Below are 25724 nucleotides of genomic sequence, written 5' to 3' on the forward strand. Positions count from 1 at the left end.
CAAAAAAGCATTTACCATTTTTGTGTATAAAAATGAAATTTGTAGGATGCATGAAATTTCATTCTTCTGTGGTAAATGGCTTATAAGACTGCGTTAGAAGCAAAGGTAAATGAGTGCTGATTTTAAGTTTGTTCCTTCTGAAACACAAAAGGATGTGGTACATACGATGCTGGTGAATGACATGTGATAGATTATACTGAGAGCAGGCAGAGCAAATGAAATTGTAATGGAGTTCCTCTTCTGGCTGCAGGAAATAGCTGTTATTTATCCTACTTCTGAAGATGCTGCATGCATATTGCTGTTCATTATATACTTAAAAATCCCTTGGCAAGTCAATAATGAGTAAATGAACTTCAAGCCATTACAACAGCCTTGGCATGAGGAGTGTAAGCCAGGATATTTTTTCGGTGTGCCTTTCTGTGGGCTTGGCTGAGGCATTTCTGCAGACATGCTAACCTGGACAGTTCAACCAAAGAGTTTGGTTCTTTTCTCCTGACAGGTGCACGAGGCGGTCCCATGCTACAGTGAGTGCAATCAGTATTCCTGGGAAGTAGGACCATGGTCTCCATGTGAAATCAACAGCGAACAAAATTCCCTGCACTGTGGAGAAGGAATACAAACGAGGAAAGTCAGGTGCGTGAGGGCAAAAGCTCAGGTATTCCAGATCAAAAAGAGCTGATACGTTCTTGCATAAAGCTGCAATATCTGGCCATCTGTCAGTGAGTGTGTTGCTGAGTCCAGTGTATTTCAAATGAAAAGAAACATGTTTATATGCCATGGTTTACAGGAAAAGCATTTCAGAGATGCAGCCTTGGTTTTTCAGGAACACGGCATGATATTTAAATTAGTATTCTTCAACCTAAATGCCATGTATACATAAAACTCCCTGAGGTGCAAAGCCTCCATATTTTGATTTGCTAACATTTTCCCCAAGTAATAGCACTGCACGCATCAGAGTGGCATTCATTATTACTGAATATTCATTCCCCAGGCATGGGGAAATGCTGAGTTATTTCTAAATGTTCAGATGTCACTAGCAGGAGCACTAAGATTTGTTCTCGCTGGTTGTCACTTTCTGTTTGCTCCTTTGTCAGCTGATCAAAGTTAAAATCCCTCTGTATGAAGTAACAAAAGCATGTTGTGCACGTAGCTGATTTCCATTTGCATTAACATACTAATTCTACTTTTTGACCAGCCATGCTGCTTGTAGCTATTGTCATGTCCACGTCCTGTATGGGGTTGAGGAAATTTGTTGATATCCATCGTGTGGTGATACTCTAATTAAAATGTGTGTTTTCTGTGTAGGTGTGTGAGCACTGCTGAGGACCACGGCGTGGAGGCTGTGCCCAACACTCTGTGTAGTGAGGCTGAAGTCCCAGAGACAGTGCAGAAGTGTAGCTTGTACTGTCCCAGTGAGTGTGCAGTGTCTGACTGGGGACAGTGGAGCCCGTGTCCACAGGTAGGCTCTCCTGCCCGTGTTCCTGGCAGTGTTCCTCATGCAGCAGTCTTCGCTTGTCCTTCAACTATTTCATGGCCTAGTTATTTTCTAGGAAAGTAAATTATTTTCTGAGGCATGTCAGCCTTAATGGATCCTGCCAGCGTGGTTGAATCCGGAGATATTTATGTCTCTACAGAGACAGAGCTATAGGAAGTTGGTTAGTGAAACACATAGTTATTACTGTGACAGTTGATTCAACTCATCCTTCCCCTTGATCAGCTGTGGGAGAGGGCCCACACAAGCTGGGTGGGTGAAGGGACACTATTCCAGCTGCAGTAAGGGCTGAATGCCTTAGGAAATGTTTGCAGAGGAGACCTCTATCACTGGTGCATGACTGCTGTAACAACCTGCTGGTAAACCCTGGGGGTGACACTCCTCTGGACAGGTCTTAGTCCTGAGGGAATGACAGCTCTCCCCTCCCAGCACACACTATTTCTGTCCAGTGTCTCCTCCTCCTCAAACCCTTGGGGGAAGATGCGAGGCAACAGCAGCAGAAGGGTATGACAGCGAGGTGCCTGAACGATTTGTCATGTCATGAAATACTCAAAACTTTGTGAATTATGCAGGGATTCAAGCCACTGCGAAGTGCTCTGTGTTTTCCTAAGTGTGCAAGATGGAAAGAAGTTGCAAATTCTGTGTTATGAAAAGCCTCTGGCCTCAAACCACGTGATTTCAGATCTATTGTTTCTCCCTGATCAGTGTTGAAATAGGTGCCAGGTTTAATCTCGGAGGGGTTTTTTAATAGACTTGCTTGATGTATTTAAGTGACAAACATATATTCATTGCCCCCATGTTAACAGGGCCATTACTGAAAGTTGAGTGGTTATTGGACAGGTATTTATACTAGTGCTGACACAGGTAATTTCCTTCCATAATATTTTGTGTAGCGTATCAATATACTCGGTAAGAACATGTCAAATAAAATCTTGTGTTTCATTTCCTGCCTTCACCTCCTCCCAAGCAGCATGGCTTTGATGAAGTATAACACGCTTGCAACCCATACAAATGCTTGGATACCTTGCAGAGTCCCACTGTGGTTGGGCTGTTTCTTTGCCACTGACTTTTTCAGGCATGGATTTTCTTCATTTTCCCACTCAGTGAACTGATGCAGAGATCCTTGAGGCTGTTGAGGGTTTCTCAGGTGTCTTGATGGCAGTCAGTTGGTTGTGAAGGACTGCTTGAAGCTTTGAGCACCCTCACATCTTTAAGACACGCTGAGTTTTTGCCTGAAGGCTCCTTTTTTTTGGCGATAGCGAAGCCTCCGTAGCCCAGAGGAACAGGAAAGGGAAGCCCAGAGCTCGTGGGCTGCACTCCATCAGGCAGCACGTCTCTTGGCAGGCGCAGGGCCACATGCCACAGTCCCTGTGTCTCCTTGTACATCCCTTTGCCATGGTGGATGTTAATTCATAAATGTGAGGGCATCTGCATGCCAATGCAATTAACTGAACAATATGTTTTCACAAGCTGTTCTGCAGTGCTTTGTTGTGAAACTGAGATGACTGTGTGCCGGCGGAGCATGTGTTTCTATAGTTCTGTCCAGATACGAGGCAATAAACAGCTTGAAGTTTTATGGGCAGATAAAACCCTCCCTTTGATGAGTTTACAGCAGCGCTGTCACCCTTTTACAGCTACTCTGGCTGTTGGTGTTGGGTTTTGAGAGAGAGCCACACAGCACAGCCCCTCCCAGGCTGCACATGCTGCACATCTCCAAGGCAAATGCTGGGCTTGCTGTTAGTGCAGAATGACTGTGCTGTATCACTGGTGTAACTTTGGCATGTGTGAGGCAGGGATTGAGGGAATTGTGGTGGCTGGAGTGAGGCACTGCCAGCCAGGGTGATTAATGAACCTTTCATCTCTTGAGCCACAAGGAGAGGTGGTCACTTAGGACAGCTACGAGTCGATGGACTCAAAAATTTCAAAAAATTTGAAAGATCACATCAGCTTGCAATGAAAAAGCAAAACTGTGCATCCTGGCTGCTCTATTTCAAGCACATTGTCATTTCATACCACAATAGATGGCACTCTTAGTCATAACACTCTCATGAGGCAGCTGCCAATGACCATTCCAGGAGGTCTTCCTGTAGCTCTGGTCATGTTTGTCTTGCTGGAGAGAAAGAGGATTTATGAAACTTGACAAATTCTAGTTTGTAAGAAATGAACAATCACAATTTCAGTCTTATCTTTGCCTGAGGAGCTTTTTGATTTGAGATATTTACCTAAGATTTTGTTTAGGTGAGAATTCTTTCCCAGTCGCTTTGGTGTTCTCCTCATGTTTTACAGTGTTGATAATAAATTCATCCTGATAGCAGAATAACTAACTCTTATCAGCTGAATATAAAGAGGCCTTTTAGATTATCCGTTGTACCTTTTGTCAATATGTCATTGTACTCTGGATACTTTCTAGGGTATTACTTGGTTTTATCTTGTAGCAATATTCTTCCCATGTGAATTTTCCACTTTCAGGATGGTAAATGATCTTGAATCGTGTTGAAATCAATGAGTCATAAAGGTGGTGACTGCTTTGTCAATGGAAAGTATTTTCTTCAATACTTTTTTTCTGCTAAAACATTGTATTTTTTCTACCTTTTTCGGCTGCATTTCCCTTTTGCTTTTAAACACTTTTATGGTCTTTTATAATTTCAGATGCTCCCACAATTCTTTTATGTGTGTTTTTCGACTGAATTACATAGTTTGCATCTTGATTATGGTGCTATTAAACACTGCTACACAAAGGTAAATTTTAATATTTCATCTAATGGTCAGAAATGAAGCTGTCAGAAATACAGTGCCTCAAGGTTGCTTTGAGGTTTTGTCTCCGTACTGGATTCAAGAAATGCATAGTTAGTGATTTAAATCTTCCCTATTATTCTTGATTTTTCTATTGAGAGAAGTAAATGCAAAATGGTTTTCCCTGTGGTTGAAGACTATTTTTTGGCTTGTAATGTTTTGTTCTTTGTCCTTAAGTAACATCCAAGTGACTTAAATATCAAGCTTTAAAGCCATTTACAATAACAGTTTGAAGCTTGCTAGTTAAAAGCAGAAAAACCCCCACCAAACCAACAAAAACCCACAAGGAAATTAGGTTGACTTGCATTTTGCTTAAGAGATTTCATATTTGTTCCAGGGACAATAGCCTGTTCAGTCAGACATCATCACTTGATTGCTCAAAGACCCAGCTAAGCAATCTGGGAACTGAAATCCTGTCATCTCTGTTACATATTCAGTGGTGGAATAACACACTCTTCCTGCGGCGTCTCGACTTTGTATTCATCTGACTTGGAAATGTAATTAATTGACTTCAATTGAATTCATCAAAGCATTCTTAAAAAGAGTTAATATGCAAGTGGTGCTACAAGTCCCTGAAATAATTACCTCAAATCTATTTCGTTAGCTCTCTGTCGGCGGATGGCTGTCGCAGCCCCCGTTGTGGATTGGAGTGGCCTCCTTGCTTGCCTCAGCTGTTGGCATTTCTAGAAGCTAATTCCAAGAGGTCTGAAATTAGTTAATTATAGGAGGTTGCGTGTGTGGTGAGTGAGAACAGCTGTCTCCATTTCAGCAAGCGTTTTCCTCATGGATCAATGGCGATGTGCTGCGCTCAGGACTTGCGACAATTGAGTTGCTATTCCCTGGAATCAGCGGGGGGAGCGGGATACCCACAACTGACCAGATTAAAAGTGTCACCAAGTGATACAGCGAGCTCTCAGGTCTGCACTGACTCTCTTTGTCGATGCAAGTTGGAGTTGTTACAGTTTGGAAATGCCAACTGGAAGAGAAATTCCGGACTCCTGTAGATACTGGGAGTCACTGTGTGGATTATGGAAGTCTCCAGCACAACTGGTACCTGAACACAGAATGGGCAAGGTTGGAAGGGACCACTGGAGGTCACCCAGTCCTTTCTTTTCAAGCAGGATTCCCCAGAGCACGTTCCTCAGAATTGTGTCCTCAGACAGCTTTTGGATATCTCCAGAGGCAGCTCCCCAACCTCTCTGGGTTTGGCACGTAAGTTTGGCAGAGGACCTGCGGCGTGAAGGCTGTACTGAAGAGTGAGGCTTGCACAGAGTTGTCCTTCTAGCCCAAGAGATAATTTATTCAAATCAAGCGTAAGAATTATGCTGGTCAAGGCTTTTTGGAAGAACATGAACTACTCCTTATGCATAGCTGTGACTTGGATGTTTTTGTGTGGCTTTGTCAAAAAAAAGTGGGTAACTGCTGTATTTTTTAGATTAGTTGTTTTATTTTTATTAATCTTTGCTAGCAATCGCTTTTTTAAAAGTAATGGTTCTGTGTGGAGGCAGGCGAGGTTTGAGAACCTGGATGCATCTGAAAAAGAAAATTTATGCAAGTACATTTTCATTTCAAAAGACTGCTGGTGTTATTGTGAATGGCTTGTTAAATTGTTACAAAACATCCACACTGGCGTGAACAATGTAATGGTTCATTGCTCTGTTAAAAACAGTCAAATACGGTTGCTGCCTTTGCATTTACCTTATTTTGAGGTTGTATGTTTCCTTATGAATAGCCGGTTAAGGATAATGCAGGCAGCTATTTATAGTGCAGGATGCATTATACAATCTGCTTGATAAATTAAACGGCTTAAAGAGCCCTGTAATGGGTTACAGCCTCTGTGCTGTACAGTTATGAGGCATATGAAAGCCTGGATCAATGGACAGCTCTTAAATTCCATCCCAAAGAGGGTCTAATAGTGTGTATTAATGTGTGACATGTTAACAGCTCTTACACTGCAACTTAGCTTTGTAACCTTGCAACTTTATTTTATTTAATACCCTTCTCTTCCAGAACAAACTTTCAGTGCTTTGTCAGTTCTGTGACTGTCAGAAGCAAAGGCTGGGTTGCATCCTTTGTGCATGTTTTTGTCCCTCACTTTTTATGTTAGCTTTAAATAGTGACAAGTGGTCATGGTGAAGAAATAACTTTGGCTAAAAGAAGTGTTAAAAAATGCAGTAGTCAATAGTGTCAGGAATTCCCCCATAGAATCAAGATGATGGCTGTTATAATTTCTAAGCGGTCCTTTGAGAAAAACCTTGATTTATTCCTGCCTTAACATTTTATAGACCTCTCATTGCTTCAGAATATTTTGTTTCTGTAGTGGCTTATATAATCTGGCCTGTAGATCCGTGGCTCTAGCTCAACTTTTTCATACTTTATGGAAAAGAGTAATGGAAATGGTGAGATTGAATACTATAAAGTAGGCTGGGGCAGTACAGTTATACCCGTAAAGAAACCTACTGTCTGTGTATGGCATCCTACTGCTGTAGGCTATTGATGTGCCACCTGAAGTGGCACCCCATTATTATTTTCATCCAAAAATTAATTCTGTTCCTATCACCAAAGGACACCTCATTGCTTAAAGTCATCAACAAGGAATCTTTCAACATCAACAAGCAACATAGTCTGGAAAACTTAACAGCCAAAGTGATTTGCAGCTGATCTTGAATGTACACAGAATTCTCCAGGCCTCTGACCTTCTACCTCTGTGCGCCACAGCTGTCTCCATTTCTTAGGACTTGTTTCCTCTCTGTTATTTATGGCCAGTGGGCACCCATAATCATTGTCCTTCTTTGATCCATAAATCTTTATTTCTAGTCTGGATGGTGTCAGAAGTGGGTTTCACTTTCCCAGACTAGGGAACATTTGCTGTTACACCCATTTCTATCCCATGGTTACATTCCAAATTCTCCCAACTGTGGAAACCAGTTAAGGGATTTATAACCACAGGCATAAAAATAAGTATCATGAGCATGAAGAGATGATATTAGAAATGCAAGTCAACCCCCCACTCCTGAACACACCTGTTGTAGGCACCTGCATTTGCTTATTTGCAACACTGTGGAAATGTTGGCTGATGCTGAGCACAAACCAGTTGCAGTAGTCTTACAGGCTATGGAGGAGGTAATGGCTGCTTAATGTAAAAAATAATTTAAAATGCTTCGTCTGTCAGTGAAAGCACTAGTTACTAACAGAGCAGTAGAAAGTAAAAGAATGTCTTTGGAAGTGTGGCATCCACTCAGTGGGAAGAGAGGAGCTGTAAATGAAGATACTCAGTAAAGCATTGCTGAAGCACAGTGGGCTTTATTTATTTCAAACTCCAGAAACTGTGGGTTCATACATGCTTGTTATTAGAAACTTGGATCCCTAGGGCAAATCCAGTCTTGATCCATGTACCTGAATGGCACCTTCACTATTTTGTATGGAAAATTAGTTGAGCAGTCAAATTAGTGTTGTCATTTTCTCCATTCGTGAGAATATTTAGAATCAACCTGTTATCTTGCTCAAATCTTGATGAATTCCATGGTAATTTCTTACTTTAGGTACTCAATAAATATTTCTTTCTTTTGCTGTCTTTTCTCTGAGTTGCTGATTGCCATTTCTGTCCTGCCTCCTAAACCTGTGATTTGCCATTGGTGGTGATTGGTTTTGCTCTCAGTGTTTTCTAAGATCCACATTCAGGAGTAGACATGCCCCATTGGCATTGCTTGTTAGTACCCTCAGCATCTCCCCACTGGAAACAATTCCTCTTCTTTACTTTCTCTGTTCATATCCCCTAATGCCACCGAATCTGCCAATCCATTTCTCAGCCTTTGCCATGTCATAAATATTTCTTCCAGCCTGGGTTTTTGGAGGGGTCCTGCAGGAGCTGTGCACCCAAGCCCATTGAGATTTCAGGGTGGCTGGATACTCAGCTCCCTCTTGCTTCTTTGAAAATTCCAGCTTTCATCTTTTTCTTTGCAAGTCATTCCCTCCTGCTGCTTACTCAGTTCCATATATATTTGGCTCAGTTTTTTACGTGGTTAACTTGAAAGAGCAAGGGCAGAAAATCAATTATAAAACTAAATTGACTTCTCAATTGACGTTAAGAGAAATTCAACAAATAATATTACAGGATATTAGTTACAGTTTGCCGACTTTGAACTTTTGCATGTTTCCCATGTCCTCAGCTTGATTAAATGAATGCTCTTCCTACAGAGATTCCTTATTATTCAAAACTAGTAAAAGTGAGGGGCTTATTGCATCAGCTCTGGCTTCGGAGCACCATGGCTCATCAGCACAGTGAGAATTCTGGCTTCAGAGCATCAGTAAACCAGTAAATCAGTTTGTTTGGATCCTGGCAAGCACCAGATAGATTTTGATTTGTTAGCTTGGTCTGCTGCCTACCAGGAGGATATCTGGGAGGGAAAATGGTCCTGCCAGCCAGGAAAACTCTGGGGCTCTATGACAGGACTGGGCTGCAGCAGTGTCCTATAATCAAGCACAACGGGGGCCTTGCTAGACTAGAGAAAAATACTATTTTATTAAAAGAATTTACTTATCTACAAATGAGGCATATTTTCTGTCTGCAGGTCCTTATTTTAAAAAGAGCAAAAGCTGGTATTTCTGAACTGGCACAGACAGCTTCTGTCACAATATCCATTGATTTTTTTCCCCTTTGGTAACATAATTCAGAGAAACATTAATTAGGAATAGCTACTGAGAAACATGCTTTGATTGTTTTCCTTAGTAATTTTGCTTTATTGGCAAATCATTTAAGTTATTAGTGTTATTTGTGAGAATGAACAATCAGATTAGTTGTGAAAAAAGCAGTAAACTATTGGTAAACACTTAGCATAGGTTTAATTTTCAGATAATTAGAAACAATTGGGTGTTTTAGCTGACCAAGGGTATTCAAATAAGATTACCATTTAAAATGATTTGACAAGGTGTGTGTCAGCAATAAAAATGTAATAGATTTTCCTTCATGTAGTGTAAACATAAGCAGAATAGGCCCTGACAATGTATTTTAAGAGCGGACCAGACTTTTTTTCCCATTTGTCCTGATATTTATTCTCTTCAGTTTTGCTATCATCTGTGCAGCTAATCCAGTTTACAGCATTCTGAGATCCAGATTTATGCTACAGGACCATTGCATTTCCCTCTAATATTCACAATACAGGAATTATCCACACTTTCACCTGTGCAGGGCTCGGTGTTTGCAGGCTGTTTGTTGCATGGTAATAAGCCTGTGGTTTTAAACTGTTAGTTATTTTTTATAATTATAGTACTCTATTGAAAAATCATGTTTTAAATCCCCAAGCATTTATGAAAATGTATTTCTACATGCATTGCTTTTTTTTTGCTGTTGTTTGTTTTGTTTTCTTTGCTGTTCCTGAGCAATCCTAATGAGAAACTGCTAGGAATTAAATGGGTCATCTTGCTCCATGAATGGCAGTGAATACCTTTAATACGGGATTTATTTTCATTAGGTTTGCTGTGACCACTTCCACTCACCCATTCCCATTACTGGATTGTGGGAATATAGCTCCTTGCTGCAGCGCTATGGGAGTGAGGATTGAGGGCTGCTAAAAACAAACAGTTTTCATGCCTGTGACACACAAGCAGAAATGAAAACCTGCCTCAGTTGGTTCATATTCCTGTGAATATGTAAACAAGCAAATCCTGGTTTACAGGCAGCTGGACATCAGCATTGGTGTCACAATACTCTGAAAAGTCACCTCGTCTTGTCAGCCTCATAACTGACATGCAATTACTAATGTCCTTCTTTGAAGTGAGGGCTTTGCTGTAATATCAGCTATTACTTAAAAACACATTAATTGCAACAAAAATCCTGTCCCGTTATTCAGTACTGTGGCATTTTACTGGAAGTCTTGGAAGGAGGTGCAAAGCAGTGCACACCAAAGTGGGGTCAGTCTTTATCCTGTTGTCCCCAAGGTTCCTTCCCAAAAAACATGGAAAAAAAAACCAGTATAGGAGGGCTAAAATAGCCAAGTCAGGGTGGATAAAAGATGACTTTTAGTAACACTGGATTCTTAACTTTGAACCACATTTCTTTAACCTTCACCTGCTTTTTAGTATTGTTAGAACAGGAGTGGGATTGTATCCTAACTCCATGTGGCCGTGGATGTGCATGAACAGCCCAGGTCTGTGGTGTCTGCGTGCTTTTCTGGAGTCAGTGATGTCTGTGTGATTTACTGGGGTCTCTGTACTGTCCATCCCTTCTCTGTCCAGGTGTGTGACCCCAATATTATGCAAACCCGAACCCGACAAGTGCTGAGGTATCCTGTCAGTTCAAAGCCCTGCCCTGAAGTTTCACAAATGAAGCCATGTATTCTTAATCAAAATTGCTTCCAGTACCAGTACAACCTAACAGGTAGGTACAAATATTCAATATACCCTTAGTATGTGTTTTTAGTTACGTTTGCTTGGGGTGTTGGTTAAAGCCTTGACATCACTGGTTTCAATAAAGTTAATTACACACCTACATTATTACATATTAGTGGACAAATGCACAATTTTTCTATTTAAATTGTTGTTGAAAGTACGTTGGAAATAAAGCATGCTGAATGGGATTTTCAATGGATTATCAACAGAATTAATTACAAAATTCCAATTAAAAGAGTATATCATCTGTGTGGTTCTGGTGAAGCCAGTAATACCAACGGAAGTCTGCTTTGAAGGTAATATGAGTTATATGGATGGGCATAGGATATTCAGAGCAAAATGCATTATTTAGGACCTTAGAAGCAATTGGTTCTGTTGCAAACAAATTACTGAAACAAAACCGAAAAAATCCTTTTGTTTTGACCAGCTGAAATAAATGAGAAAGGCATGCAGAGGAGAGATCTAAGAGAAGTTTGGGGGCTGGTGGGAAGGGAGAACAAAGCAAGATAAAATTTATGAATATGAAGTCAGTCTGTTTGTAATAAAAGCCCTAGAAACACAGGCAGCAGGATGATGCCTTTTTTATCATCACATTTCAGAAATGCAGAACATTTATGTGTTCATGTTTATCAAAGGTGGAAAACACAAAGTAATAGGTTTTCTTCTCATCCTTCTTATTTATTGGTGGTGTATGGAAATTTTAGTGGCTTCTATTATGCTTTTTGTTTATTTTAAATGGTGTTTTAAAGCTTATTTCAGTTTAGTTGTATTCTGACCAACGTAGTTTCAGACACGTTATAAGATATTAATTTTCTTCCGCTGGAAATACTGCTTTTCTTTCATGAGCATGAGAGTTTCATTTTAAATAATGGATAGCTTTGCCTCTGGTTAAACCAGAGTTCCCCTTCAGAAACTTCCCCAGCTGCTTTATCAAAGTGGAATTTTACTTCAGACAATACAGTCTTGTACCTGTGCCAACTGGATTGAACTGATAGCCTTTATCAGCGTTCAGCATGTGCACTCTGATGTGCCGGTGTCGCAATGGGATGCGGTATCGGACTGTGAAGAGAGCGTGTCTCCTCTGAGACTTGCCTGGCTTTGAGAACAACTTTCTTTTGTGGAGGGTTGTTCTTGGGTGTGGGATGCCCTGACACGGGGAAGTGCTGCTGCGGGTGAAGGTAACACCCATGTTCAAGGCTTCAAAGCCAGGCTGGATGGGACTTTGAGGTTCCTGGTCTAGGGGAAGGTGTCCCTGCCACAGCAGGGGATTGGAACTATACAGTCTTTAAGGTCCCTTCCAAGCCGTTCTGTGCCTGTCTGATTCTGTGTAGAGTGTAAAGGTGCCCTGCAGCCGTGCACCCTTTGCTTTGTGTCTGCAGGCTGGAGCGGGTGCCAGCTGGGGGCCAATGCCACCTGCGGTCACGGGGAGCGGCGCCGCCTCCTGAGCTGCCGGCGCAGCGACGGGGCCACCGTCAGCATGCAGCTCTGCCAGCAGGTGAGCAGGGCTGCGACACACAGAGGTCCCTGCGCTTGCACAAAGCTGGTGGTGCCTTCTGATCCACGCTAAGACATTCCCCATAAACGGTGGAAAAGTTTTGTGTGGTGCTGGGAGCGCACAGCCGGGGGCTTTGGGAAGTAGAGGGGTGTCAGCGGGTGGTGTCACTCCTTGACTTGGGCACACGGGGCATGGCTACCAACCCTGCACCATCCCAAAGCTGGGCACCAGGGGGATTGTGTCCTGCTGTTAGAAATCTAGGAATGAGATTCCTAGATTTTGGAATGAGACCCAAACACTGAAGGGATGCTTTCAACACTGACACCGCATTCATCCACTGCACCCTCAGGAGAGCTCCCCGTAAACACCATGCTGGTGCCCCACAGAGTTGCTGCCAGCTCCTGTTTGGGTTCTTGGCTGTGGCAGGAGGCGGCTGGGGCCTGGGGAAGCTGATGCCTGTGTTTCCCTGTCACAGCTGCACCTGGAGAAGCCCGTGCCCACGAGCAGCCGGTGCGTGGTGGGGTGTGCCGTGGACTGCCAGCTCTCCCCGTGGTCAGCCTGGTCGCAGTGCTCCCACACGTGTGGCGCCGGCGGTGAGTCCCTGCCTGCTCTCCTGACCCCCCACACCTCAGAAATGCAGCACAGACTGCACCCACAGTCCCAGGTGGGCTCAGGCAGTCCCTGAGTAGGGGTACAGAGCTCAGGGATAGCCTCGAACAACACCCCAATCCTTCAGAGGTGGTTTTGGACTCTCTGGAGGTCCTAAGGTGGTGGGTGATTAGAGCAAAGCAGGCTGTTTTCAAAGTACTCTGAAGTGAAAAATGCAACTGAGGGAACGAGTAGTCAGATGTCTGGAAGATTATTTTTTAATTAATTCAAACTCTCAGAATTCAGTCACAGCTACTGTTCACCCCAGAGATGGGGAGTATGTAAAGCTAGCAAAGGGTTTGGGAGTGTTACAAGATTCTGAAGAGATTAATAAATAAATACAAATTCTCTGGTGAAGTAATTTTTTGCCAAGTAATTGTATCCCATTGAAGAAAACACACAAAGACTATTTTTCATCATTTAGTGTATGCCTCTATCTCCATTTTGTATCCACAGGTCCCTTAACACTTATGTGACCCCAGTAACTTCAGCAAGTTCTGTAACCAATAGTACTCACCAGCGTACAAAAAGTGAAAGGATTAGGACCTTTTTCAACTTACGTGATTTAAAATACCCTTTGAGTATTGACATGATGAAATGCATTGAAGGTTTTATTCTCAATAAGCTTGGGACTTTATTTCCCAGGCTTCTGATGTGCATTAGATGTACAACTAATGGTCTTTAAGATTCAAAAGCCATAATGTATATTTGAATCAAATTCACTTAAGGTCAAAAGGAAAAAGCTCTTAACTTCCATAAAATGATTCCTTCAGATGGATTCCAGAGATCAAAGCATGTTACAGAAAAAGCTTAATATTTGGATTAGTGCTGTTCTTTCTTTGCTGAGCTTTTAGCCCGTTTGTGAAGTAGTGCTTTCTTTACAGAAATGAATAATTCATGGACAGTGTTTTAACAACAACACACTGGGAGAACTATTAATTCCAAATTTTTTTTTCTTTAAAATCCATTTTGGAGTGCTAATGCTTGTGTTGCTGAATAAACTTAATTTAATTTTTTGAGTGTTCAATCACTTACTAAGTTAAACAGAGTGTAGTGCAAAAGCAGGTTGTAATGTTTTTATGGCTTTTAGCATGCTCAAGGAGCAGCTCACCCTATACAGTACCTGAAGGTTTTTTCATCCTGAACTCTTATATTGCATAGTTTGCAGAAAGAGGTCCTGGAGTGAAGGTGTGTCTTGTATTTGGATCCTAAAATGCTTGTGCAAATTCCAAAGACTTTATAACGAGCTGCCAATGAGTACAAGGAGTCACTTGATGTCCTAAATCAGAGGAAAGCTGGAAACATTTGTGCCTTGCTGAAAATGACTTTCCAGTGAGCGTCCTGGCTTTTGGTGCCAACCCTCACTGGGGCTGCTTGAACCACACAGTCAAACCCAAGCTCAGCTCGGTTTATGGGTCATCTCTGATCCTCAAAGATCATAATTCTGCTGTACTGCTGGCTGGAGAGCTGTCTTGTACAGGCCACTGTACTGCTGCTGTTTCTTAACATGGATTTAAAAGCTGCAGATACTCTTCTGTGAACCTACGTCAGCTAAGCGGCTGGGGAAACTGTCTTACAAACTGTGTCGTAAAGAAGCCAAGTTTTGCTCAATCCTTCTCTGAACCACTTGAACAACTTTGCAGGGACCCAAGAGCTTTCTGAACCTCATGCCAAGGCAGGATCATCAGTGAAATGAAAGTATTCTGCCTCCAGGTTGTTCCAAGCACACGGTTTATTTTCCTGCAGCCTCAGTCCTGATCTGACTTTTGCTGTATCAGCTCAGAAGCCTGGAGCCACTGTGGCACCAAACATCCCTGGTGGAGAGACCTTGGCACCAGTCCTGTGGCAGTGGCCCTTGTGTGCTTCCAGCAGCACAAACAGTGTCACTTCAACTGCTTCACTGAGTGCCAGTGGATTGTAAATACTCCTGCATGATGGCAATGACAGAGAAGACTTGACTTGTGCACTCATCTACAGGTGGTGCTTCAGAGGAACACAGCGAGGGTTTCCAGCCAGGAGGGTCATGGACTGTGACACCTCTGAAGTCACCCTGACTTTCTCATGGGCATTCATGGGAGTAGGATGAAGCCTCAAGTTAGATAGGAAAAAACACAGGAGGACAATAAATAAGCTGTGGGAATTGGCTGTAGTAAACACTCCTAACTGCTTCCCTTTGCCAGGCAATAATGCCCACTGTTTGGTACAGCTAAAATGCAGGGCTTAGGTGCTCGGTGTGCAGAAATAATTAACAGCAAGTCAAAGGCAGCATTACTGGATCAGCTCACAACAATATTTTGCTTTTCTGGATTTTTTTGGAGAGTGTATGAAGGGCCTGCAGAAGCCCCATGAAGGACTTCAAAGAGAAACATAATTTAAATATAATTCAGGTCAAAATTTAGTGTTGCTGGATGTGTGTTTTCATCTGGTTTTTTATTCAAGCATTGTTGCTAACAATTTTATTCTGTCCTTCTCTTCCAGTAACAGTTTGATGTGATATATTTTAATGGGTGGTACCTTTACTCAGGTTTTATTTTATGGAATAATGCATTTAAACATGAAGTGGTGCTGCTCTACATGTGGCACTGGCATCTAACACAGCTCTGGTACACAGCAGCCAAAGGCGAATATATTGATTTTTATGGATGGTGATGAATAAAGCAGATCTCTCCTTCCTGCCTGTGTTGAGCCTGTGGAGATGTGTAACTGATGTTTGCCTGTTGAAGCTGTAGTTCTGGGCAGAGTTTGCTCAGGATGCTGAATGGGGCTTTAGGCTGACACTGGGTTATATATAAGGGTTCCTTATATCAGTTCTGTACTGCCATGAAAAGATGTGTAGAGCTGCTTTAATGGATGATGCTTCTGTGGCCTGAATCAAAGTTACAGGAAAGATGCTTGGTAAGGATAATCCCCAGCAAATTGAATTTCCTTTGTTAAGGCAAATGAATACATGAGGACGCTGAATTTTTCTACATAAACGTTTTCCAATCCCACATGGCTTCTCCCAAGTTCTCTAACAGGAGTGCTAAATTCTATAAAACCACCTACAGCTGTGCTTTGCCATTTACAACGCTGACTTCATCAGATAAAGGACAGGATTTACCAGGGCTGAACATGTTGCTGTACCTTACTCAATCCTCAGACCCCCAGGGACCATAGTGAGCTGTGGAGATGTAAATCCCAACACCAGAATGACCTGTGCGATAGAAGTGAAGGGACACAAGGGTGCACACGATGGAAAAATTCAGTGGTGGTATTCTTCCCTGGATTATCACCAGTTTGGGAAGACATTTTTGGTGTTGCCTTGTGAAGAACTCCATGTGATGCTTTCTCTCCCGCTACTCAAACTTGGCAAGCTGCAGTCTGACAGGGGGAGATGTTCCTGGGGATGTCCCAGTGCTGCTGGAGGAACTGGCAGTGCGAAGGGGATGAAAAGCCCTATTTATCACCTGTCCCACTTGCTTGTGACTGGACCTAACCTTGCCTCCAGGACTTATTTAAATAACTTGATCCCTGCTCTGGTCTTGTGGTTCCTTGGTAGAGCTGTTTTTTAATGCTCTCTCAAACTCACTAGACTGGTTACAACATGTTGGTCATTGTGACTGGGGTGAAATGTAGCAGGAATTTGAATCTTCTTGGTTTCAGCTCTGGCACATCACTTTGTGGGGATAAAGTGCAAGTAATGGCAAGAATTTTTGGGGAGTTAAAAAAATCCTCCTCTTTTGATTTGAAAATATAATCCTATATTCCTGAGCTGCAGTTCTTGCTGCTGACACAAAACAGAATTTTAAGTGACCAGCATTAACAAGACTGGCCTCTTTTGTTTTTTCCCTTTCAAAACTGATTTGAGGATATGAAGAAATGTGTATTTTTAATTTCAGCACAATTTATGTTCTGATTTTTGTATCATATAACATTGCAGAGCAGAGTAATCAGAGAAGTGGCCAATTCATTGGGAAATTAGAGAACAATTCAAAGGAAAATTAAAGAAATAACTAGGATTGCTTTAACTCTTCTAGAGTTTGTACTGGAAACAAATTAATTTCAGATGCAGTGAGATTCTGGTCTGCATAGGCAGTGAAAGACAAGGTATTTAAAAATAAAAAATGGAGTTTTTCTGGTACTTGAGTGGTAATCGATTACCTAGATAATGTTTTTGGAGTAAAAAAAAAATAAAAAATTAGAGCCTTAAGAAACTCACTGCAATCATTGTGCAAAGAAAAGTTTCAGTAAAATTTCTTTCTTCAGTTAATCATTCACCATGTTAAAAGAAAGTGATAGACTGAGTCAAGCCCCAGCTGACCACTGGGAATGTAGTGAGTTTCAATAGTTTGGATAACCAACTGTAAGAAACCAAAATGAAAAGAAAGGTTGTTAATTCCTCTTTCTGTTCAATGATCTTCCCATTTGCATATTGCTAGAAACATGTTAAACAGAGTGTACGAAAGGAAATTATTTAGTTAATTAAAACAGCTTGATGAATGCTTCAGGCTTTCAAGTCCCCGCTAATGAAATTGGATCTTTTAACCTTAGGAGATCTCCTTTCCCTTAGCTCCATGCAGGGAGCTGGTGCCTGGCAGAGTGCCCCAGAGCCCTGCAGCCACAGGCTTCCCACTGTTTCCCAAAGAGCCTTTTCTCCTGCTCACCAATACTCAGCACTCAGCATTAAGACAAATTTGGTCTCTGGCTGGAGACGGAGGAGCAACTAATTTTGACCAGTTGGGCTGGGGAGAGCTGTTGTGGGGTTCATCCAACAGCCGGCTGGGAGATTTCTCTTCCCTTGCTCTGATCTCCGAGTGAACCACAAGACTTTCCCTTTCCCTTTCCCTTCCCCTTCCCCTTCCCCTTTCCCGTCCTCTCCTCTCCCATCCCTCTCTTCCTTCTCCTTTCATTTTTTCTTTCCTTTTTCCTTTTCTTTTTCCTTTTCTTCTTCCTTTCCTCTCAGCTGGCAGGAGTTTTTCCACCTCCCAATGTATCTGATTCTGTGATGGCTGAATGCACAGTCATGTGGGGGGCAGCTTTTATCATCACCTCTGTTACAAACTCCCCAGGTCTAGGGATTAAAACTGGAAAAGGAAGAAGTCTTAAAATTGGTTTTAATGGGTTTAAAAATGGAATTCAGTGGGTCAGAAATAAAGGTAAAAAAGGTAAGAGAGCTTGCTAAGGTTTCCATCAGTGCCTTTTCCAGGTGTGTCTGCTTTTAGTTTTTATTTGCTAAAATGTTTTTGGAAACCTTGCTCTATGGATAGTCGTGATGACAGATATCAGAGATGTGCCTTACACCTGCAGTATCCTTAATTAAAAATCGTGTGCATAAATAGCTGGGAGAGGGATCTGGCTGGGTATTGCAGCCTCTCTGTTTTGCAGGGTGTTTGCTCCCCCACCAGACTCCCCTCTGCTCACGAAAGCTGCTGAAGGGCGGTGATCCAAAAGGGAGAGCTCCACCACAACACCTTATCTCTTCCTTTGCACTAGGTTAGCAATTACCGCTCGCCTCTGCCTTGTTGTATTTGTCTGCCCTTACTGCCCAGACCTTTCAGTTTGTAACTCAAGTCTACACATACTGAAAGACAGAGCAGAAATTTTATCCCCAGCACAATCTTCTGCATCCCACTGCATAAGGGCTTTTTCTTTTCCACTTTCCTTTTTTAATTGGAGATGGAATTCTAATTGAAACATTTTGAGTGAAAACATTCCTGGACATAAATGGACAGCAGAGGAGGCAGAAATGGAATTGCTGTAACTTTAATGAATATATTCAGTTTTATTAGTTCAAAAGTAGTACCATAATTGCTTTTTCCATTCAGTGGCTGAAGAAGTTTTCACCAATAATAAATAGGTTTTTAATGGAAATGGTAGAAGTGGTTATGGACGGTAATAACCACTACAGTGTTTGCAGTTTTCAAATTAGGTCCACATAATTGCTCATAAAAAGAAAATTTCATTTGTTAAAAATCTCTGGAAACATATTGAATGTGTAATGGTAGAAATGCTTCTGCCATAGGAATTATTTTCCTGTCATATTTAATAATCAGGATCTAGTCAAGTATTTAAATGTGTTGCATAAACAAATACTATATTTGGAAAACATACAAAACCATGTTTAAACAGTGTGCTTGAAAATATTAGCGACTGCATTTCTTAGACTTAGCAATCGCATCCCTATTATCCAAACAGTCTTCCCAATTAATTGCTTTTTTAAACAGATTTTAGCTCTGGGAAATGAGCTGGGAATGCCGATAAATTACAAAACCTGTCTTTCTTTTTCTTTCTTTCTTTCTTTCTCTCTCTGGCTGCCTCTCTGCCGGGCTGTGTGCTGTGTGTCCTAGGCCAGATGGTGCGTGGGCGCTCCGTGGTGCTGCGGGCGGCGGGCGAGGGCAGGCCCTGCCCGGAGCAGCTCACTCAGCACAGGAGCTGCCCTGTGAAGCCCTGCTACAGCTGGCAGCTGGGGCCCTGGTCTCCCTGCACCCTCCAGGTAGGGCTTTCTCCAGCCTCTCCAGAGCTTCCCCTGTGCCTGGGGTCAACGGCAAAATCCATCATCACGTTGTGGGATTAATTGCTGGTGGTGGGCTGGAGGTGTCTCTGGGGCTGGGGGAGGTCTGGAGGGAAGAGGGGGAAGTTCAGGAGCAGGGAACCCCTGCCCCTCATCTTCCAGCTATCAGCAGCCATTCATAACAAGTGATACGGGTTCAGGTACTGTGAGCTCATAGAATTACTGTGGGGATTTATGGAGTGAATGTGTTTGACTGGGCATAGTCATGGTGACCTATGATATAATTACATAAAATATCTCTAACAAGAAAATAGATACACTAGATAGCAAGGCAGCTTAGCCTTTTTAAATCTTTTTTTATTTCCTGTTTTTTTGAAGGACTGTATAGCAGGTCTTCCCCCCCAGGTCTCCGGTACAATAGTGTGAGTTATTGTATGTAGGGCTGGTTTCTACTTTCTCCTTACCCTGGCTATCTTTTTAATGATCTGAAAATGTCTGGATTCAGTTCCCATGTGCTGTCCTTACGCCTGCCACCTTTGCTCAGCACTGAGGCCATCATTTTTTCACTGGCAGTGACTTCCATCAAGCTTGAATTGACTTTTTCTTCCCCTCTGTGCTTTTTCTTCTCTCCTTATCTGTTAGATCACATTTCCAATATTAAAACGTATTAGTTGGTAACCTAGTTTAAGCAGAGGTGAATCTTTCACAGTGAGGTTTATCAGTCTCCTTAAATCTGACTTTGGTGAGATGGAGGTAGAAGTGTGGTGGAAACGAGCCCTGTCTGGTCCCAGGGGACAAGACCTGTGCCAGATCCTTCTCCACATCATATCATGTAGGAGATTGAAGCCAATAATGCACATAAAGACACTCATCCCTTGTGATTTCTGCTCTGCCAGTGCCTTCAATACCCACGTGGTTTCTCATTGTGGTGGAGGGATGTGTAGTGAATATGTGAGTGGCACAACAAATAGCCAGAATTTTCACAAATGAAATCTAGATTGTGACAGTCCAAGATCAGAGAAACAGAAGTACATTTATATTTTCTCTAGTCAACAACTCATTGCAACTAGTGATGTGAATGTGGTCCTTGTATATGCTGTACTCAGCATGTATAAAATGTGTACAACATATGTATAACATAAAAAGAACAAAATTATAGCATCAGGCTGATACTTTATCCAGCTAACATAAGCAGATTCTGTTAAACATCAGGGAAGAGACCTTCAACCATAGGAGCTAACACAGCTGCTAGAACAATTAGTAGGGAAGCTGAATTAAGGCCATGGCTTACTCCAGATAAATAACACATTGTGCAGATTAAAGTGTGCCCATCCCAAACCCAGCTAAATTTCAGCTCAGAGCGAGTAATCACAGCGTTCTGTAACCCAGATACCATCCCTGCATTCAGTGAGTTAGAGCCTGCTTCTCTCCTTCAATTACCATGGAGCAGTTTCTCTCCCCTTTGCTTTGTTTTGGAGAGAAGCCATTCTATTCATGTTCACTTCTCTTTAATGAGGTGCTTAGGAATTAAATGTAGTTCATAAATACAGAGTGATTTATTCCTGTGCTTTACCGGAAAAGAAGCTTAAGCCTGCGTTCTAAAGAAAGCTTTCAGAAGTCCTGTGTTCGAGGATGCTTTGTGAAATAAGGTAAAGCTTCCTATGGTAAGGCCAGAATGCATAGTGTGAGAGTGTCTTCCTGTAATAATAGAAATGGGACAATTAATTATAAGGCTAAAATATTTTTTCCTCGTATTATAACTGAGACTGCAAATCCTAGTTGTAGGAGGACTGTTTTATGCTAAATTGACTTCATGTGAATAATTAGAGGTGTCTTCGTGGTTAGGAATAGAGCCTGCTAAGTGTTCTGTGTTGCTGATTGTCACGGTGCGGAAATCAGCGTGTTGCTCCCCAAGTATTTGCACACATCCCAGGCACACCTGTGGCAGCATGGTGCATTTCCCCTGCATTCAGAGGGGTGCAGAACTCAGGAACTGGTCAGTGCATCCAATTTTAAAGGGTTCCAGGACATTAATCATTTTCCTCCTACAGTTGAAGTGGTTTACCCTGATGAGCTTAAAAAAAAGAAAAAAAAATTAGCAATATCTGACATTGTTCATAATTTTTTCCATTAAGGGAATATAAGTGGAATAGCCAGGCATTGTCAAACACGAGCTGGCTGACATTCCTAAAAAGACTAAGAACCTTTCCTTTCTAACAGTTTTAAAGGCACTCCCTTAAATGTGATCACGCAACACTCCCTCATTAGAGAGACTTTTACCTGATTAAATGCTCATCAACCTGTGAAGGCATTGCCCAATCAACTCTTTACCTGAAATAATTGTGAACACACAAACCCCAGTAAAAGCCAAGAAGGGAGAACTTTTCTTGAAGGCACATCTGGGTGAAGCGTCTCATTAGGGCTGTTACCTCCTGTCTTATTAGAGGAGGGAAGTGGGAAGTACTAGATACGATGTGAGGGAAGGCTCGTGGAGATGCTGCCTTACATTAGTGTTACTGAATTCCAGAGATTCCTGACTGTCCAACACAGGAGACTTAAACCTTCTCCTTATTTTCCCATCAGGGTGAGCAGGGTGAGAGGTGGAGGCCCCATGCAGGTGCTAGGGGAGGGGCACAAACATCCTGTATTTAGGAAACCCAGCATGGGTTCTGCATCCTCAGTAGGGTCAGCATGGGAATTTTTGCAGACAGATGGCAGGAATCCCTTGTGGAAGTCAAATTCCCACATATTTCCAGCAAGGAGATCATGACTCAAGAGGCGAATCCTGGTTCTCAGCAAACCTCAGAGGATCACACCTTCCAAAGAAGAGCATTTACAACGAGGAATTGATCCCCCGAGTTTTGAATATGTGATGGTTTCCTTGGCAGTGCTCCTCTGATTAGCAGCTATTCCCTGCACCCTTGGTGTGCCATTGCTGGCACAAACTTCCTCTGGTTCCACACCTGTTAATTAGATCTTCAAATGTATAATTTTTTGGGACATGAATAATTTTGAAGATAAGGAAGTTAATGCTGTGCTCCTGCATTGCTTAAGACCTTTTCAAATATGCCAAAAAGCGTCTCCTACTGTAAGTGACAGAGTGACATTTTCAGTGTGTTCAATTGATTGTAAAAACTCATTGCTGGTCTTGAAAGAAAGTGGAAGCCACTGTGAAAGAGCAAATCTTCCTCTTTGGGATTGTTTCAAAAATTCTTAAATTTTTGGTCTGTTTGCTTTGGGGTTTTTTTGGGTTTTTTAAATTTTATTCTAGACATTAGAAAATAGGAATGTAGCTCTAATGTAGTGTGATAAAAAAATGAAGTGTTGCCTGTGGCCTTTTATAGTGGAAACTGTTCTGAAAAAAATGTTGTTTTGACTTATTTATTTCTCAATATTCTTCTTATTATTTATATATTGATATGTATATAAATAATTATATACTCTTTGTAGAAGAAGTACACTTTTGAAAACTCTTCTTGTCTTCTCCAGTCATTTAGTCATTCTTTGAGTCACTTGGAACTGGAAATACTGCAGTTTGATCAGTGCCCATTTCCCCCAAGAATATCCTCCCTTCATCTTCTGTTCCCACCAGCCATTTCCAAGCACTCAAACCCAGTGGACAGCTGCACGAGTTTTTCACACACCATTAATCTCAGACCACAACAGAAGTTTCAGCAGTGAAACAGTAATTTAGAACAGCAAGTTACACACTGACTAAAGTGAAACACTGTGTTAAAAACTTGGAATCTGGCTGCATATAGTAAATCTACACTTCTTTAAGATGCTTTAGAATAGCAGCTGCTCTAAATCTAGCTATTTATGCTCTTACTTCCATTTTATTGTGGATCTGCAGCAGAAGGGAAGGAGAGAATGCAAAAGCTGCCAGGTGTGTGCAGGAGAGGCATCCTTGAGATTCCTGCTAGCAAACCTGCTGCTGGATGAATGCACTCGGTAGGAGCCATTCTGTTCTGCAGATGAAGTCCATTATTTTAAAAGAATCCACTGCCAAGAAATCCGAAGGAGCTTTTCCCTTGGTTATATAAAGGCAATGTTTCTTCCTTCTTCTTGAGTTTTGTTTACTGAACTTTTCTAAAATGCTGTTTCCACGAGGCTTCAGGCGCACATTCATGTGGCATCATGCAGACATGAGGCACCTCAGCAGCATCTCAGCTCTTCATCTGATGAGAATGAAACAATTGCACCCTCTAGAAATAGCCTCAGTGCTTCCTCTCTCAGAGCATCCTCAGCCCTTGATCATAACTTTAGCCAAGGAATATTGATTTTCCACTAAAGGATGTCATCTTCAGTAGTTTGGTGTATGCCTGGGTATTTCAGGACTGGGATGATGAGCATGGAGTGGCTCAGATGGAGCCTCTCTTTTCTTGTTCAAATGGGATTTAGTGCTGCCAGGTGATGGCTGACTTGGGTTGGTGTTTTGGTAGACTGTGTGACATGAATTGGTGATCTCTGTCCAGATCTGGTCATTCCTTTTAGAACATGACACAGCCCACAGTGCAGTAAGGATTTTTGCTGTTGTGGGGTTTAAATCATGTGAGTGCTCTTCTTGAGCTATCATCAAAGGAGGGTAGAAGAAATGTCTGTTCCTTATGGGCAAGCCCTGCTCTTGGCTTCTTAAGAGGAGCCCAAAATGTCTGTGCTCAGCTAACATGGCATTAATTAAGAATCAGTAAATTCATTAATTGAGTAAAAGGCATGAAAGGCAGACCTCAAAGGTGGTATTAATCCCTTATGAATGTGTCCTCTTCCACACCTTTGATAATGACACAGTTTCACGTGTGGCCTTGCCCTGCCTCTGATCTTCTGTAGAGAGGTGTACAGGGGAGATCTCCATCTGTCCTGTCATAACTGGGGATACTGTCGCAGACCAAATTGGTATCTTTGAAGACTTTTCATACAGAATCAACTGTGTTTCTTGTGTCATTTCCTAATGACGTTGATGTGTGCCTCTGTTCTCTTTCATCATCCCATAGGGTGGACAGTGTGGAGATGGATTGCAAGTCCGCAACCTCACGTGTGTAGTGCATGATGCATCAGTTTTTGCTGCATCCAAACCAGTGGAAAATGCATTATGTGGTGAGCTACCATCAAAAGAAAGTGTGCTGCAGTTACCCTGCTCTGTGCCTTGCCCAGGTAAAGACTTTGGAAGGTCACAGTGAATTTTCTGCCTGTGGTAGCTGTCTGAGGTGGACATGCTCCCGTAGTTCTGAGTACTGTCAGGCCTTGTAGTACAAATCTGTGCTTCAGCAGATCAGGTAAATGCTCAGTCTGCTGTTTCTAGACCACCTGAGAAAGTCTTCCTTTGTTTTTTGAGAAAATGAGATACCCCATGAAGCAGAAAATCCAAATATTGTGTACAACTGAGAGATATCCTAGGAATATTTCACTATTAAAGCTGTTGTATGCTTCGGTTAACCTTATCCTTATCCTTGAAGGCTAATTTTTTTTGAAAAGCTGTCATTTCTTGTTTCAACGTGCAGGCGACTGCCACCTGACAGAGTGGTCAGAGTGGAGCTCCTGTGAGCTCACCTGCATCAGTGGCAGGAGCTTTGAGACAAGCGGGCGCCAGTCTCGGTCCAGGGCCTTCCTGGTGCCGTCTGCAGAGAACCGGGACGGCTGCTCCGGACAGGACGTGGAGACTCGGCCTTGCTCAGGTAGCTTGGCCACAGCGCTGCTTCCTGCCCTGCAGGAATTTGTTCTGGGTTTGCTGCAAGGTGAAGGGTAACTGGTGTTGATGTTGTTGCAGGAGGGAAGTGTTACGAGTACCTGTGGCAGACCAGCCCTTGGCGGGACAACGTGCGCACGGTGTGGTGTCAGCGCTCGGACGGAGTGAATGTCACAGGTATGTCCCCACATGGCCTGGCAGACCTGTGAATGAAATGTCTCCACAGAGGCTTTTCTGCTGCTGCATCCGTTGCTCAGAGGGAGTTGGGCATCCTTCTTCACTCTTCCCAGATTTTCGGTTTGGATTTTTTTTGTGTGTAGGAAAGACAGGTGTCAGCTCAGCAGCCTTGCTGTCAGATCAACATCACAAATGCATTGCACAGGAGTATTTGGGCTAATTGCCCTTGGTGTCAGGATGGTCATGGGAAGAAATGAGTGCACACATAGTAAAGGGCTGCCTGGGCTGGGCTGGCTTGCACAGTCCTCAGTTCAACCCTCCTGTGGCTGTGAAGAGCAGAAGAGAACATCACACACATGGAAGAGACCCCATCTTCTGTACCTCCTCTGCTTTTCAAAACACAGGACTCTCAAATCACTCAAACTGTGAGATTCCTGCTGTTGCCGTGACCTACAAATTCTGCCTGTACAGGATGAAAAAGGAGATTCATGGTCAGAACTTTGAAGCTCCGTGAGAGATTGACAAAGGCAGTAGGGCTGCATAACCATGGGATCTCTTT

General features: G+C 42.5%; 1 protein-coding gene across 1 annotated transcript in view; it reads left to right on the plus strand.

Moving 5' to 3' along the window:
- Positions 1 to 25724, plus strand: part of THSD7B (thrombospondin type 1 domain containing 7B) — a 241849-nt gene that overhangs the window by 208855 nt on the left and 7270 nt on the right. Inside the window, exons 15-23 of the mRNA XM_066190387.1 lie at positions 500 to 633; positions 1306 to 1459; positions 10520 to 10661; positions 12052 to 12167; positions 12643 to 12760; positions 19142 to 19287; positions 24297 to 24456; positions 24804 to 24977; positions 25070 to 25165. Of these exons, the coding sequence (XP_066046484.1) occupies positions 500 to 633; positions 1306 to 1459; positions 10520 to 10661; positions 12052 to 12167; positions 12643 to 12760; positions 19142 to 19287; positions 24297 to 24456; positions 24804 to 24977; positions 25070 to 25165 (1240 nt within the window). The remainder of the gene's footprint in view (positions 1 to 499; positions 634 to 1305; positions 1460 to 10519; positions 10662 to 12051; positions 12168 to 12642; positions 12761 to 19141; positions 19288 to 24296; positions 24457 to 24803; positions 24978 to 25069; positions 25166 to 25724) is intronic.

This window comes from Chamaea fasciata, unplaced genomic scaffold (genome assembly GCF_029207755.1).
Source record: "Chamaea fasciata isolate MVZ Bird 193981 ecotype frontalis unplaced genomic scaffold, bChaFas1.0.hap1 SCAF_8, whole genome shotgun sequence".
NCBI classification, from domain to species: domain Eukaryota; kingdom Metazoa; phylum Chordata; class Aves; order Passeriformes; family Sylviidae; genus Chamaea; species Chamaea fasciata.